The sequence below is a fragment of the Ochotona princeps genome, chromosome 8, assembly GCF_030435755.1.
Source record: "Ochotona princeps isolate mOchPri1 chromosome 8, mOchPri1.hap1, whole genome shotgun sequence".
NCBI lineage: Eukaryota > Metazoa > Chordata > Mammalia > Lagomorpha > Ochotonidae > Ochotona > Ochotona princeps.
The window spans coordinates 46,929,333-46,943,131 of record NC_080839.1 but is presented as its reverse complement, the minus strand read 5'-3'; the positions used below and the strand labels follow the sequence as shown (position 1 = coordinate 46,943,131).

The 13,799-nt window shown below is 42.1% G+C and overlaps 1 protein-coding gene across 4 annotated transcripts in view; it reads right to left on the bottom strand.

Moving 5' to 3' along the window:
- The window catches only part of ALMS1 (ALMS1 centrosome and basal body associated protein), a 93,701-nt gene extending 83,081 nt beyond the window's left edge, over positions 1–10,620 (bottom strand). For 2 of the 4 annotated variants that reach the window (XM_058667974.1, XM_058667977.1), the window contains exons 1-3: positions 10,202–10,620; positions 3,643–3,844; positions 155–272 (exon numbers count right to left, since the gene is read on the bottom strand). In XM_058667974.1, coding sequence (XP_058523957.1) covers positions 155–272; positions 3,643–3,844; positions 10,202–10,510 — 629 coding nt within the window. In that variant the 5' untranslated portion in view covers positions 10,511–10,620. The remainder of the gene's footprint in view (positions 1–154; positions 273–3,642; positions 3,845–10,201) is intronic. The other 2 variants (XM_058667976.1, XM_058667975.1) reach the window with 2 other exon arrangements.
- Positions 10,621–13,799: the final 3,179 nt, after the last annotated feature.

Here is a 13,799-nt window from a genome sequence, read left to right as displayed (position 1 = left end):
TCTTAATTTAGGGCTTTGTTACTTTCAGAATATGTGTTAAAAATATCTACCTCCCACACCCAGGAGTCCCATCTTAGTCCAAAATCAACAGCAGTAACAACTTAGAACAAGAAAAGGACAAAAAGGTTACATACACATAAAGAAGTCACCTTACCTTAGAGGTGCAAACTCTAGCTCACTTGGATGAAATAAGGAATCGGCCCCAAACTCTTGATCTTGTGTCATACATGTCAGCAAAGGCAAATCAGGAGAAGCAAAGCTATCTTGTGTGACTGTAAGAGTACAAAAATGTTAATGTTGAAAAATGATTGCTTAGCTTCTTCATATAATACTTTAAAGCACTTTATACATGCTACCATCTGGAAGTTTCCACAAACATTAGAATAATAAAAGGATAGGCATTTAACCTAGTAGTTAAGATGCTGGGTGGGACACCTATACCCCACACCAGAGTGCCTGGTTTTGAACCCTGTAACCTCTTAAATTCAAGCTTCCTGCTAATGTACACACTGGGTGGCATCAAATTAAAGCTTAGTAGTTGGATATAGGAGGTCTGGCTTGCGTCCCTGGCTCTCAGCTTCAGCTCCACACATTGTAAGCATCTGAGGAATCAAAGAGCAGCTGGAAGGTTGGTTCTGTGGTGCACTGGTTGGGGATGGAGTTGCTCAGGTTCTAATCCAGCTCCTCACTAATGCATCTGGGAAAGCAGATGGGCCAAGCACGGGGTCCTTGTTACCCACGTGGGAGACTGTATGGAGTTCTAGGTCCCTAGCGTCCTATCTGTGAGATCCAGATGGTATTCTACTTCCCTGACTTCAACCTGGGAAGACCTGACTGTTGCAGCCGTCTGGAGAATTAACCAGCAATGGAAGATCACTCTTTCTTTGTCCTCTTTCTCTCTTCTCTGTAACTCTGCCTTTTAAATAAACAAACAAACAAATATTTTTAGGTGGCATGATGACACAGCAGGTTAAGTCACCATTTAAAATGCCAGCAACCCATTTTGGAGTGCTGGTGTGAGTCCTGCCTGCTCAGCTTCCAATCCGAGCTAGGAACTGTAACAGATGATGGACCCAAGTGCTTGAGCCCTGACACTCACATAGGAGATCAAGATGGAGTTTCTGTCTCCTGGCTTTGGCCTGAACCAGCCCTAGCTATTACCAGCAACAATGTGGGGAATGAAACAACAGAAAATACCCCTTTTCCCTTTCCTTCTTTCTCTCCATCCCCACCCCATCACTACACCTTTCAAATAAATAAATAAATAAATAAATGTGTATATATATATATATATTTTTTTAAGGTAGATGAAAGTTTTCTTTCTCAAACAAAATTTTGAAAAACAGTGTAACAACAGCTACCATTTACTGACAGCCTGATAAAGCTCAGACACTTAACATACACTGCTGTGTTTAATCATAGTGGCAACTATAATTACACCTATCTTAAAGGAGGAAGGAATATAATTATAAAACTATATTAACCTGTTCACATTCAAATAGCTTATAAAGAAAAGCAACATGTGAACCTATGTATTTTAACTTTTCAGTAAATCCTCTTAACTATTATGTTTCTTTCCATCTTAAGATAAAGACTATAGTTCTCCAGCATGATACAATGGTTCAACTGGCTAATCCTCCCTCTCCAAGTGCTGGGATCCCATTTGAGCACCAATTCATGTCCCGGGGTGCTCCACTTCCCATCCAGCTCCCCGCTTATGGCCTGGGAAAGCAGTCGAGGATGGCCTAAAGCCTTGGGACCCTGCACCCACATGGGAGACCCTGGAGAAGCTCCTAGTTCCTGGCTTTGGATCAGTGCAGAACCGGCCATTGCAGTCACTTGGGGAGTGAATCATCAGACGGAAGATCTTTCTCTCTCTCTCCTTCTTTCTAAATCTGTCTTTCCAATAAAAAACAAATAAACCTTAAAAAAAAAAAAGGCTACAGCTCTCATACCAAAGTGTGGTCCAGGGCTTCCCGGGCCTTAAACCGGTCTTATTTGCCTCATTTCAAATTCATATTCTAATAATTAAGGTATCACCTGCTTATATACTATCATTCTCTCAAAAGGTATACTGACATTTTCACATCATATAACGTTATCAACTAACTGAATGCCAAAGCAGGTCTGAGACTCTTGCTATCTTCTAGTAAGCCAGGCATTACAAAAGTGGGCTTCTTTTTCAAATAAAACAAGGCTATTCTAAATATTTTTGCTTTGTAGAATTATCTTAATAGTGATTTATGCTAATATGCAATAGGGTGGTTATTTTAAAACAAAATTATAAATGTTTTAAATTTTAGCTTTAAAAGGGAAATATCAATAACCCAAATAAAGTATATTTATCAGTTATCAGTAATTTTTAAATGTGTAACAGAATCCTATTAACCAAGAACTGTGAAAATTGCTTTTAACAGAAGAAAAACACATTTCCTGAATGGTAGTTTCAATAATTCTTAATGTATTATCTTAAATAGGTACATGCTAAATAAATTCTTTATTCCTTATAATACTTACACAACCACAAAAGAAGTAGATATTAGTATAAATGAAATTTTGTTATAAAGCCAACAAAATTAACTTGAAGTGTAATGATTTGCTAAAACTGATTTGCTTTTCCAATAGCTGCAATATAGTTTGACTTCAAAATGTCTACAGAAATATGTACAAAGTGAGGACTTCATCTTCATCGTTATCTCTGAAATCACTGCGATCCACGAGTTCAGAGTTCATCATAGTGACATCTGCCCTTCACTTAATGTAGCAATACATACCCTCACATACCCTGCATTCCTTTCCTACCATGACTCAACACATTTTTAAAAGACTTATTTGTTTATTTAAAAGGTAGAGTGACAAACAGAAAGATCTTCCATCTACTGGTTTTCTCCCTAAATGCCTGCAATAGCCAGGGTTGTTTGTGCCAGATCAGAGCTGGGACATGGCAGCTGCATACAGATCTCCCACACGGCTCGCAGGAATCCACACACTAGGGCCATCATCTGCTGTCTCCAGGCACATTGGCAGGACACAGAATCCGAAGCACAGAGCAGCCAGGACTTGAATTTCAGGCACTCCAGTCTGGGATTAGGCATCCCAAGGCCATGGTAGCAGCTGAACTTGCTGCATCCAGTGTCCACTCTTCATAACATGTCTACTCGCTTCTCATCAAAACTGCCAACTCATATGTCTGCACTCCTCAAAATGCATTTTCAATGCCCAGCAAAGTATCCACTGTACTTAGTACTTTCATAAAATTGTTTAAGAGGTAAATAAAATTACAGGCTTCAGAATTAGGATAATCTGGGTTCAAATTTCAAGTCTGTTGGTGACAAGCTCTGTGACTAGTCAAATAACAATCTATGCTTTACTTCCAAGAATACCACCAAAAATTCAGGCTCATGGAAGTACATCCACCCAACAGGAAGACATCACCTTTCTGTCTCCTGTGAGGGACAGGGCATGACAAAATAAGGCACAATTGCATATTTAATACAACAAAACTAGCTGGCTTGTATGAAAAAAAACAGAAATAATTGAATCCCTTTGCATATGACTCTCTAGACCTCCTCAGCTCAAAAAAGATTCAGTGACATGGAGGGCCTGCAGTCCCAAAAATGTGAGGTATTAAAGAGGCATTACCTAGCAACGGAGAACAAAACAGATCTCTATCTCTGTTGGGCTCCTTTACTTGGCTTTCTGATTGGCTCAACACACTGTCCTCGAGAGAAGAGAAGTCTGTCACTTCGATCCCTTCTGCTCTCACATTAAACCTGGTCTGGGATGAATCCAGGGTTTGGGAAGAGTCCGTTTCTTGAGGAAGACAATGCCAAGATTCTTTTCTCTAAAACAATAATTTTAAAGGAAAACATTCTAAGTCATTAATCAAGTTACATTAACATTTAGATGAAAATGTCCACATACGTGGCAAACTGCTTCCTATTTAATAACATTCTCTTCAAAGTTTGGAAAAAATAAAGCTCTTTTTTTTTTTTTCGCTTTTCTCAGAATACTACATACATTTAGATGTCTTCACATTACTAACGATCTCATAAAGTGTTGGAACAATCACTGGTATTTCTCTTGTATTTTAAGTTAATTCCCATCTTTAAGGTAACAGATTTGGTTTTACCTGGTGAAATTTCACATTCTGATTATAAAACTGAAGAACAAAAATTTTCAAAACCCCAAATTGCAGTGCAGGTTGAGCATCCCCACTCCACAGTGATCTGAGATCTAAAACTTTTAAGCAGAAGCTCCAAAGCATTTCACATTTTCAATGTTCAGAACATTTTGGACTTCAAATTTCCAGGTTAGGAATGCTGAAGTAGTGAAGTATATACAAATACTCCTAAATTTAAAAATCTAACACACGGAACACTTCTTGCCTTAAGCACTTCAGATAAGAGATATCCAACCTATGCCTATGGCCAGTCCATCAATTTTATTAGCAGTACTAGTTTCTAGAAGACTCCTGGCTCTTCTCGGAATATAACATTATCATGAACCATAAGTTGTTCTTGTCTCCTCAAAATATTTACTCTTACATTACTGGCATGATTCAAAGTAATGCTTCTAAACTGAATTTTACTATTTTCAATTCCTTTCAGATTAATGCTTCACTAGAATGTTTATTAAATGTTTTTAATAAACTCATTTTTTAAACTAGTCAAAAAATTTTAGAAATTGGGCTAGCATGGTGGCTGAATGTATAATCCTCCACCTACATGTGTTGGCATCCCATATGGATGCCAGTTCATGTCCTGGCTGTCCCATTTTCCGTCTAGCTCTCTGCTTACGACCTGGGAAAGCAGCAGAGAATGGCTCAAGCGCTTGGGCCCCTGTATTCTGGCTTTGGATCAGCTCAGCTCCAGCCACTGGGACCATTTAAAGAGTGAACCAGCAGAGGGAAGATCTCTCTCTCTGTCTTTCCTTCTCTGAATCTGCCTAAAAATCTAGTAAATAAAATATAAAGGCCATACAGCCAAAATACAAAATATATGTATATATATTTAATTACTGTCAGACAGTCATAATTTTTAAAAACACTTCTCTTTTGACACTACTTTTCTCTTGACAAAATGGTAACAAGCAATTCATGAACTGGCACTCATCCACAGAAAACAGTAAACAGCAATGTTGAATTAAAGTTACATAAAATAGTAATCAGTTTTAAAGGTAATTATTTTTTAAATTTTATATTAGTCATTAATTAAATTTATTATTCCTTTTGTGCTGTGAAAGCATTCTTTTGCTTTCATTTTAAATCACAGAACTAGGAATAAGCAGAAAATTAGGTCAAGCTACATTACAGCATCTTCTTTTCCCTAAGTAAACCCAACAAAGTGTAGAAATAAGTTAACTTATATTGAAAGATCTTAATATTATTTACTTGGTAATGGAAGATTATACCGTTAAATCAAATTTTCAAGCATTTTTTTCAGCACTTCAACACATATGAAGTAATGAATAAAATTGGCATTTTCGAATGCTTTCTTTTCTAACCATATTCTATTAACCTTGTCAATGTTTATACAAGGAAATTCCATTTTCCTTGAAAATGTAATATTTTACTAATAAATATAACAGGTTCAAATAATTTTATAATATCTGATTGACATTACTATAAATTTTCAATTTCATCCTTAATAATCCTAGAACACCTGCATAAACCTTAATAGTTTTGTATGCTATTTCCCCACCCCCTCGGCTGTATTTATCAGGAATGCATCTATTTTTCAATATTTCCTAAATTAACAACTGTATCTATTAATCTGCTTATTTCTGTTTTTCTCTTTATAATTTTCTGTAATATTTTATTAAATGTACTAATTTACTTATTTCTGTTTTTCTCTTTACAATATTTCCTATCCTTTCAGTTTTTCATTCTCTGAAATCCTTAATTAGTTCTTCGGGGAGTGAATCGGTAGATGGAAGTTCTTTCTCTCTGTCTCCCCTTAACTCTGTAAAGCTGCCCTTCCAATAAACATAAAGTTTTAAAAAAAAAACCTAAATGAAATAAACCAGCTGCATATACACACACACACATGCGCAAACACACATGTACACACACACACTCACACATTCCATCTATATGAAATGCACAGAATAGGTAAATCTATTGAGAAACAAAGTAGATTAATACTTGCTTAGGTGAACAAAAGAAGATATTAACTAGTATGCAAGATTTCTTTTAAAAGTAATAATAGTTTAAAATTAAATGAGGGGCCAGTGTTGCAGCATAATGAGTTATGCCATTGCCTACAATGTCAGAAACCAATATGAGTACTGGTTCAAGCCCCAGGTACTTGACTTTCAAACCAGCTCCCTGCCAATGCGCCTAGGAAAGCAGCATATGTTGGGCTGAGCAGAAGTGACTAGCACCCTGCCAAGGTCAAGCCAACACTCCCAATCCAGGAATATTTGAAAGTCACCCTGATCTTGTCTCTGAGCAGAAGTCAATACCCATCATGATGACAGATGTTCAAATTGAGGAGCTTATACCTTCTTCCATTCTCTGCGCCTAAGATGCCTAAAATCCTGGTGCTGTATATCTCAGGTGGCCATTTCCCCCACATGGTCACCCTGTCATGCGGAAGTGGTACCGGGCTGTCTTCCACCAGGGAACAGTCCATCAGACTCTCTCTCCCCCAGTTAATAAAGCCCTTTACCTAAACTAAGACTCTCTTTCTTAGTCACTTTCATATCACCATCATCCTCCACCAGCAGACTACTGCTCTCTTCCAGTAAGGACCTAGCTACCAACAATAAATCTCTTGTGCGTTTTCCAGTGGTGTGTGTGTGTGTTTAAGATTTATTTTTATTTCTATTGCAAAGCCAGATATACAGAGAAGAGGAGAAACAGAGAGGAAGATGTTCCATGCAATGATCCACTCTGTAAGTGGTTGCAACGGCTGGAGTTGCACCAATCCAAAGCCAGGAACCTGGAGCCTCTTCCAGGTCTCCCACATGTGTGCAGGATCCCAAAGTCTTGGCCCATCCTCTACTGCTTTCCCAGGCCACAAGCAGGGAGCTGGATGGGAAGCAGGGCTACCAGGATTAGAACCAGCACCCATTTGGGATCCTGGCGCACGCAAGGCAAGGCTTTTAGCCTAACCATGCCAGGCCCGTGGTGTTGTTTTGTGGACCAAATTGCTAATAGCATACAACAGAACATACCAACAAATACACTGAAATTATGGACTTGTGCACTTTAAATCAAGAGTGATTTGCTGAAACAAGCTTCAACAAAGCTCTTACAATGGTTAAAATAAACCAATAAAGCACACTAGGCACAAGTTAAAAAAATCTAAGTAAACCCAAAGAAGTAGTAAAAGATGAAAACTGATGTTATTAAGTTAAACACATGAAAGTTACAGCAGGCATTCACCCTAGACATCTGTGTCCCCTTATTCCAGGTCCCAATTCCAGCTTCCTGCAAGTGTGAACAGCAGAGGCTGGCTCAAATCAGTGTCCCTGCCACCCACAAGGGAGACCCAGATTGAGTTTCTGGCTCCTGACTACAAACTTACTCACTGCTGTATATATCACCAATAGGATGCCTTTACTATCTAGTGAAAAATAAGTAAGAGTAAATCAAATAATGTAATAGTATCATTTGAGAATAGATTCAATTGTTTCCTACTAGTTGATCTCATCCTTTTGATACTTTAGACTGCATTAAATGTTACATGACACATCAACAAACATTACAGTTCGTAAGTTTCTAGCAAGAAACTCATTAAATATTTTCTCCTTTAAACACTTTCCAACCATGCCTGTAAATACTAATATGCCAGTGACCTAAAGGAAAACTATCTTAATAATTACTATATACTTTTAATACAGAACACTGCTAATGACTTCATCTATTCTGTGAGGTAAAATAAGAAAATACCTCAGCACAGGCATTTGGCCTAACAATTAAACCAGCCCTTAGGAAGCCTGCCTCCCACACGAGTCCTGAGTTCCAAGCCCAGGGCCAGTGCTGACTCCAGCTCCTGCTGAAGAAAGCATCGATGGCTCACGTAGCCAGGTTCCAGCCACCCTCGTGGGAGACATGGATTGAGTTTCTAGCTCCCGGTTTTGACCTTGATCATTGCAAGCATTGAGTTCCCAGCAAATAAACAAACAAAAATCTAATTTTGCTAAAGAAAACAAACAAACAAAAAACAATTCTGGAGGCAAAAATCACTCTGGGATCCAAGAAACAAAATGTTTCTATTTAACATAAATTGGTCAGTGTTAATCAGGGTAACGATTATATCATTACCTATGATAAGAGGTAAAGGGAGCTAGTTTACAAACCTCCTCCTGGCAGGAGGTTTCTAACCAAGGGGCAGGCATCCCTGGGGATACTACACAAAAGAGTTTGAGTAATGTGTACCCTGGTAGGCAGCTGTTGGAACCCTTGGAGAGTGGACCATCAGATAAAACCAAGTTCCTTTCTGTGTCTGTAATCTCTTGTATCATTCTGCCTTCCAAATATATAAACTTTTTTTTTAAAACCAATAAGATAGGGCCCGGCACAATAGCATAGTGGTTAAACTCCTCGCCTTGAACACACCAGGATCCCATATGGCCGCCGGAATTAGAACCTGCTTCCCATTCAGCTCCCTGCCTGTGGCCTGGGAAAGCAGCCAAAGACGGCCCAAAACCTTGGGACCCTGCACCCTTGTTGGAGACGCAGAAAGAAGCTTCTGGCTCCTGGCTTCGGATTGGCTCAGCTCCGGCCATTGAGGCTGAGTGGGGAATGAACCATCTGACAGAAGATCTTCCTCTCTGTCTCTCCTCCTCTCTGTATATCCGCCTTTCCAAGAAAAATTATATATATATATATATATACACACACACACACCAATAAGATATACGATGGAAAATTCCTAATCCAGACTTCTCCTCTAACCTTCAGAATGAAATTGATATAATCTTAGCACCCATCCTATCATAAACCTGGCCATTCCTAATGTTAGCCCAGCCACATCCAACCCATTATTAAATGTAATGATTTTGCCTCTTCAATTCTTTGAGTAAGTCCACCTTCCTTCCCCACATCCATCAACACTTCCCTATTCCTAAACACTGCAATGGCCTCCTGACCTACTGCCAGACACTCCACTCCAAACACAAATGTCTTCATACACTCTTTTAAAACATTGCCATTGAATTCCCAAAGCCCCAGGGACAAAGCCCCCAAATCTCAGGTTAGCATTCAACATCACTCTGTCTCCAAACACTAGTATACCTTCCAAAGTTCTTTTTCTGCAACCACGAGGTGCCTGATCAACCTTAATCAACATGTCTTCAGGGTAAACTCCATGGGAACCTCCCTTCCTCTCCCCCAGCTTTATCATTAAGGCCAGATGAATATTCCCTATGCCTTCAGGGCATCTTAACACAAGTTTTACTACTCTGTATATGCGTTATTTAGGCCTCCCTCTCTAGATTCCAAACTAGAAAGGCAGGGACCAAAAAGGGTCACCAAGATTTCCTTAGCCGACCGTACAAAATACAGACTACTGAACAAAACCATTTGTGCTCAACGAAATCAAGTATACACTGAAATATCGTAGGCAAAATGATCACCGTGGCCCAGTGTGACAGGCACCAGCGCGGACGGCTAGTGAGCACTTAAAGGGATTGTAACAATGGAGGAAATGCATTTCTAATTTTATTTGCAACTAATGATGATGTTACAGGGCCACGCATAGCGAGTGGCTACTGTGCTGAACTGCTCCAGTGGTGTGGCTTGAAGAGCAGCTAAACACGTGGTTGTTTTGTCAAAGCGATCTTGGCAGGCCCACAAAAACAATTCGGCACTTTCCTCCTATGTCAGACGGAAGATACACCGCAAGTCTTGCATGCTCAGTCCTAAGTCCCTCCTAAGCAGCGGCGTGCTGGATACAACCGGCACGTTCCTAACCCGCGCTCTCTCTGCCTAAGGAAAGCCGGTGAGGAAACGGTCTCCCCAGGGAGGCACTCCGGCAGGTCTCTCGCCGCACTTTCCCCTGCCCCGCGGGGCACGAGAAGCCCTGCCTGCTCCCCAAGGCAACACCCGGACAGCAGCAGAAGTCAAGGGGAAGGCAGGCGGCCAGCACCCAGGCAGCTCAGGGCCGTCCAGACCCTCGACCCGCGGCGAGCCGGGCGGGACGCTCGCGGCCAACCCCTCAGCCCCGGCCCGAGGGCGGCCCCGCACGCTCACCTCCAGGGAAGCCCGCTCTCCCTCCGAGTAGCGGTACCTCGGGGGCGGCGGCGGGGGCAGCGACCCGCCCGGCTGCGCCTGCAGCCAGGCCTTGGCCTCATCGTCCTCCTCGTCTTCGTCAGTGCTCTCCCCGGGCGGGTACTCGTCGTTCAAGTCCGAGTCCAACTCTGGCCTGGGCTCTTCCTCCGACACCACGATCTCATCCAAGTTGGCTGCCTCCTCAGGCTCGGTCGCCGCAGCCGCCCCCACCTCCTCCTCCTCCTCCTCCTCCTCCAGCTCGCCCGGCCATGGTAGATCCTCCGGCTCCATTTTAGCGTCTCGTTCCTGGCGGCAGAGGAGGAGGAGGAGGAGAGGGGAGGGGGAAGGGAGGGGGGAAGAGAGGTGACTGGCGGTTGAAGCCTCGCGCAGGCGCAAAGACCGCCGCCGCCTGGGGAGGGGCGGGGCTGGGAGAGAGCGCGCGTTGCTAGGGACGCCCCGCGGGCGTCGGCGGGAAGGCCCGCGGGAAGGGGTGTGGCACCTGCCGGCTGACCGCGCCGCCCGCTCTCGTCACCCGCTGGGACCTTACCACACTATAAGCTCACAATAAACCTGGCTCTCCCGACGCTGAGAGAATTTAAGCCTCTCCAAGAGCCGAGTTCGGGAGTCCAGGACCAAATCGCCATCACCGAACTTGGAAACTGTAATTTTTAAAAGTTTACTGACTATGGTATGACTGACTTGTATGGTGAATTTGCCTTGAACTTATTCGTGAAAAAAAATGTCAGGAGGTATTGGAAAAGTTCCAAACTGGACTATGGCCCCTGATATACAGGAGCTCAAGTCCCGACATTACCATTCACAGCAGGCCTGTGGGTACTATGATAGCTAAAGAGAGGAAATAACCAATCATTATTTACGAATTGTTGTACAGTAATTCATTAAATGTTCACCGTTCTGCAGGGCAACTTTGATAATACTTCATTTTTGAAGAATCTAGGGCTCAGAACTAGTAACTGGCTGGCTCACTCTGCCATCTTAGTGCTCCTCCTATTTTTAAGATGTTTTTGTTTGTTTTTATTTAAAAGGCAGATTTACAGAGTGAAAAGGAGAGACAGAGAGGAAAAGAGTTCCCATCTGCTGCTGGTTCACTCCCCAAGTAGTCACAACACCCGGAGCTGAGCCAATCTAAAGCCAAGAACCATGAGCTTCTTCCCAGTCTCCCATGTGGGTGCAGGGTCCCAAGGCCTTGGACCATCCTCAACTGCCTTCCCAGGCCACAAGCAGGGAGCTGGATGGGAAGCAGAGCAACCAGAATATATGAGACGTTGGCACTGCAGGCAGAAGCTTAGGTACTGTGCCACAGCACCAGTCCCATCACGAGTGGGCAGGCAGGGGACCAAAATATTTACCAAAAGAAAAAAAGGAATAAGAAAAGAGAAGCATAGAGGGAAGATCCCCCACCCCAGTTGCTGGCTTCTTTTATGAGGTAGGTAGCAAGTGGTGTCTATATGTGTGAAACCACCTGAGAATTTTGTTACTTGCCTAAGCACCACATAGTACTCAATATCCGTATTTTCATGGTGTCTTCCTCTCTAGGTCCAAGATGAAGTAAATGCATTCCTGAAAAGAGTGCTTTAATTGGCCAGTAGGAGCTTAGAATTATATTTGGGCAGGTAGAGGTTGGGCGGGGAAGCTATCTGTTTCATTAGAAGACCTCAAGATGAGAATTCTTAGAAGAAGCTCTAAAACCTTCCAGTTGCACGCACTGGCAGCTTTTCGTGTGAGATTAACATTCTGATTGTTCAATCTCTTTATGCTACCTCTAATCTTGCCTATTGTACTTTGACACACCTTTTATTAACTAATGGAAATACTTATTATTACCTCCATTAATTTATCCTATTACTTTTGATCCCCAATACTCTTCTGCCACCAAAAAGAAATGACACTTTCTGCTGTATGTTTTATCAAGTCATAGCTACTGTTTATAATCTAACTATTGACATAATGTACAGAATTCGTAAAGTTGATTTCCTTCTATAAGTTACTTCTGGTTCTTTTTTTTTTTAAGGTTTATTTATTTTTATTGGAAAGGCAAATATATGGAGAAGAGAGACTGAGAGAAAGGTCTTCCATCTGCTGGTTCACTCCCCAAATGGTTTCTAGCTCCCATCCTCCACTGCTGTCAGAAGCCATAAAGGATATGAAACGGAGCAGCCAGGACCCACACCCACACTCATATGCACTTTTGGCACTGCTTGGTGGAGGATTAGCCTATAAAGCCACTGCGTTAGTCCCAAACTATTAAAGTTAAAAAAAAAAAAATCACTGCAGTGGGCATCAAACCTGGTAGTTCAGACACTAATTAAGATACCCACATCCTGGCACCTAGGTTCAAATTTTAGTCCTGGCTCCTGACTCTATCTTTCTACTAATGAAGACCCTGGGAGGCAGAGGTGAAGCTTAAGTATTTGCATCCCTATCGCCCATCTGGGAGACCTGGACTGAGTTGGTGGTTGACCCAGTCCCACGCATTGACAGCACAAACTCTGTCTCTCTCTGTCTGCCTCTCAACTGAATACAAATTTCTTAATGTTTGACCAAAGTTTGACCACAGCATCTGAATTGGCCAAGGTGTGAGTACAGGAGTGATATCCTGAAATAAGTCTCTCATGTGCTTTTTAAGAATTCTTAGAATGGGGCTCGGCGGCGTGGCCTGGTGGCTAGGGTCCTCGCCTTGATCCCATGTGGCCGCTGGTTCTAATCCCGGCAGCTCCACTTCCTCTCTGTCTCTCCTCCTCTCAGTATGTCTGACTTTGTAATGAAAATAAAATAAATCTTTAAAAAAAAAAATTCTTAGAATGGACCTGATGCAATGGCTCAATTGGCTAATCCTCCCCCTACAAGTGCCAGGATCCCATATAAGCAAAGGTTCCTGTCCCAGCTGTTCTACTTCCCGTTTAGCTCACTGCCTGTGGCTTGGGAAAGTAGTGGAGAATGGTTCAATGCCTTAGGATCCTACACTTACATGGGAGACATGGAAGACATTCCTGGCTCCTGACTTTGGGTTGGCTCAGATCCAGCTGTTGTGGCCATTTGAAGAGTAAAACAGTGGATGGAAAATCTTTCCCTCTGTGATTCTCTCCAAAAATCTGATCTGCCTTTCCAATAGAAATAAAATAAATCTTTGTAAAAATTCCTAGGATAGGTTAGCATCTGAATTAGAGAGGTGACTACAGTGCCACTCTCCTTACATAGTCTAAGGGTACTTCTGAAAGCTTGGGGGGAAACTAGAATCAAAAGAGAAATTTATTTTGATACAGAAACTTTTTCAAGATTTCTTTAGTTTTTAGTTGTAAAGTCAGATATACAGAGAGGAGGATAGACAGAGAGGAAGAACTGTCCAATGATTCACTCCCCAAGTGACTACAATGACTGGAGCTGAGCTGATCTGAAGCCAGAAGCCTGGAGTCTCTTTCGGGTCTCCCAAGTAGGTGCAGGGTCCCAAGGCTTTGGGGCCATCCTCGACTGCTTTCCCAAGCCACAAGCAGGGAGCTGGATTGGAAGCAGGGCACTGGGATTAGAACCGGTGCCCATATGGGATTCTGGTGCATGCAAG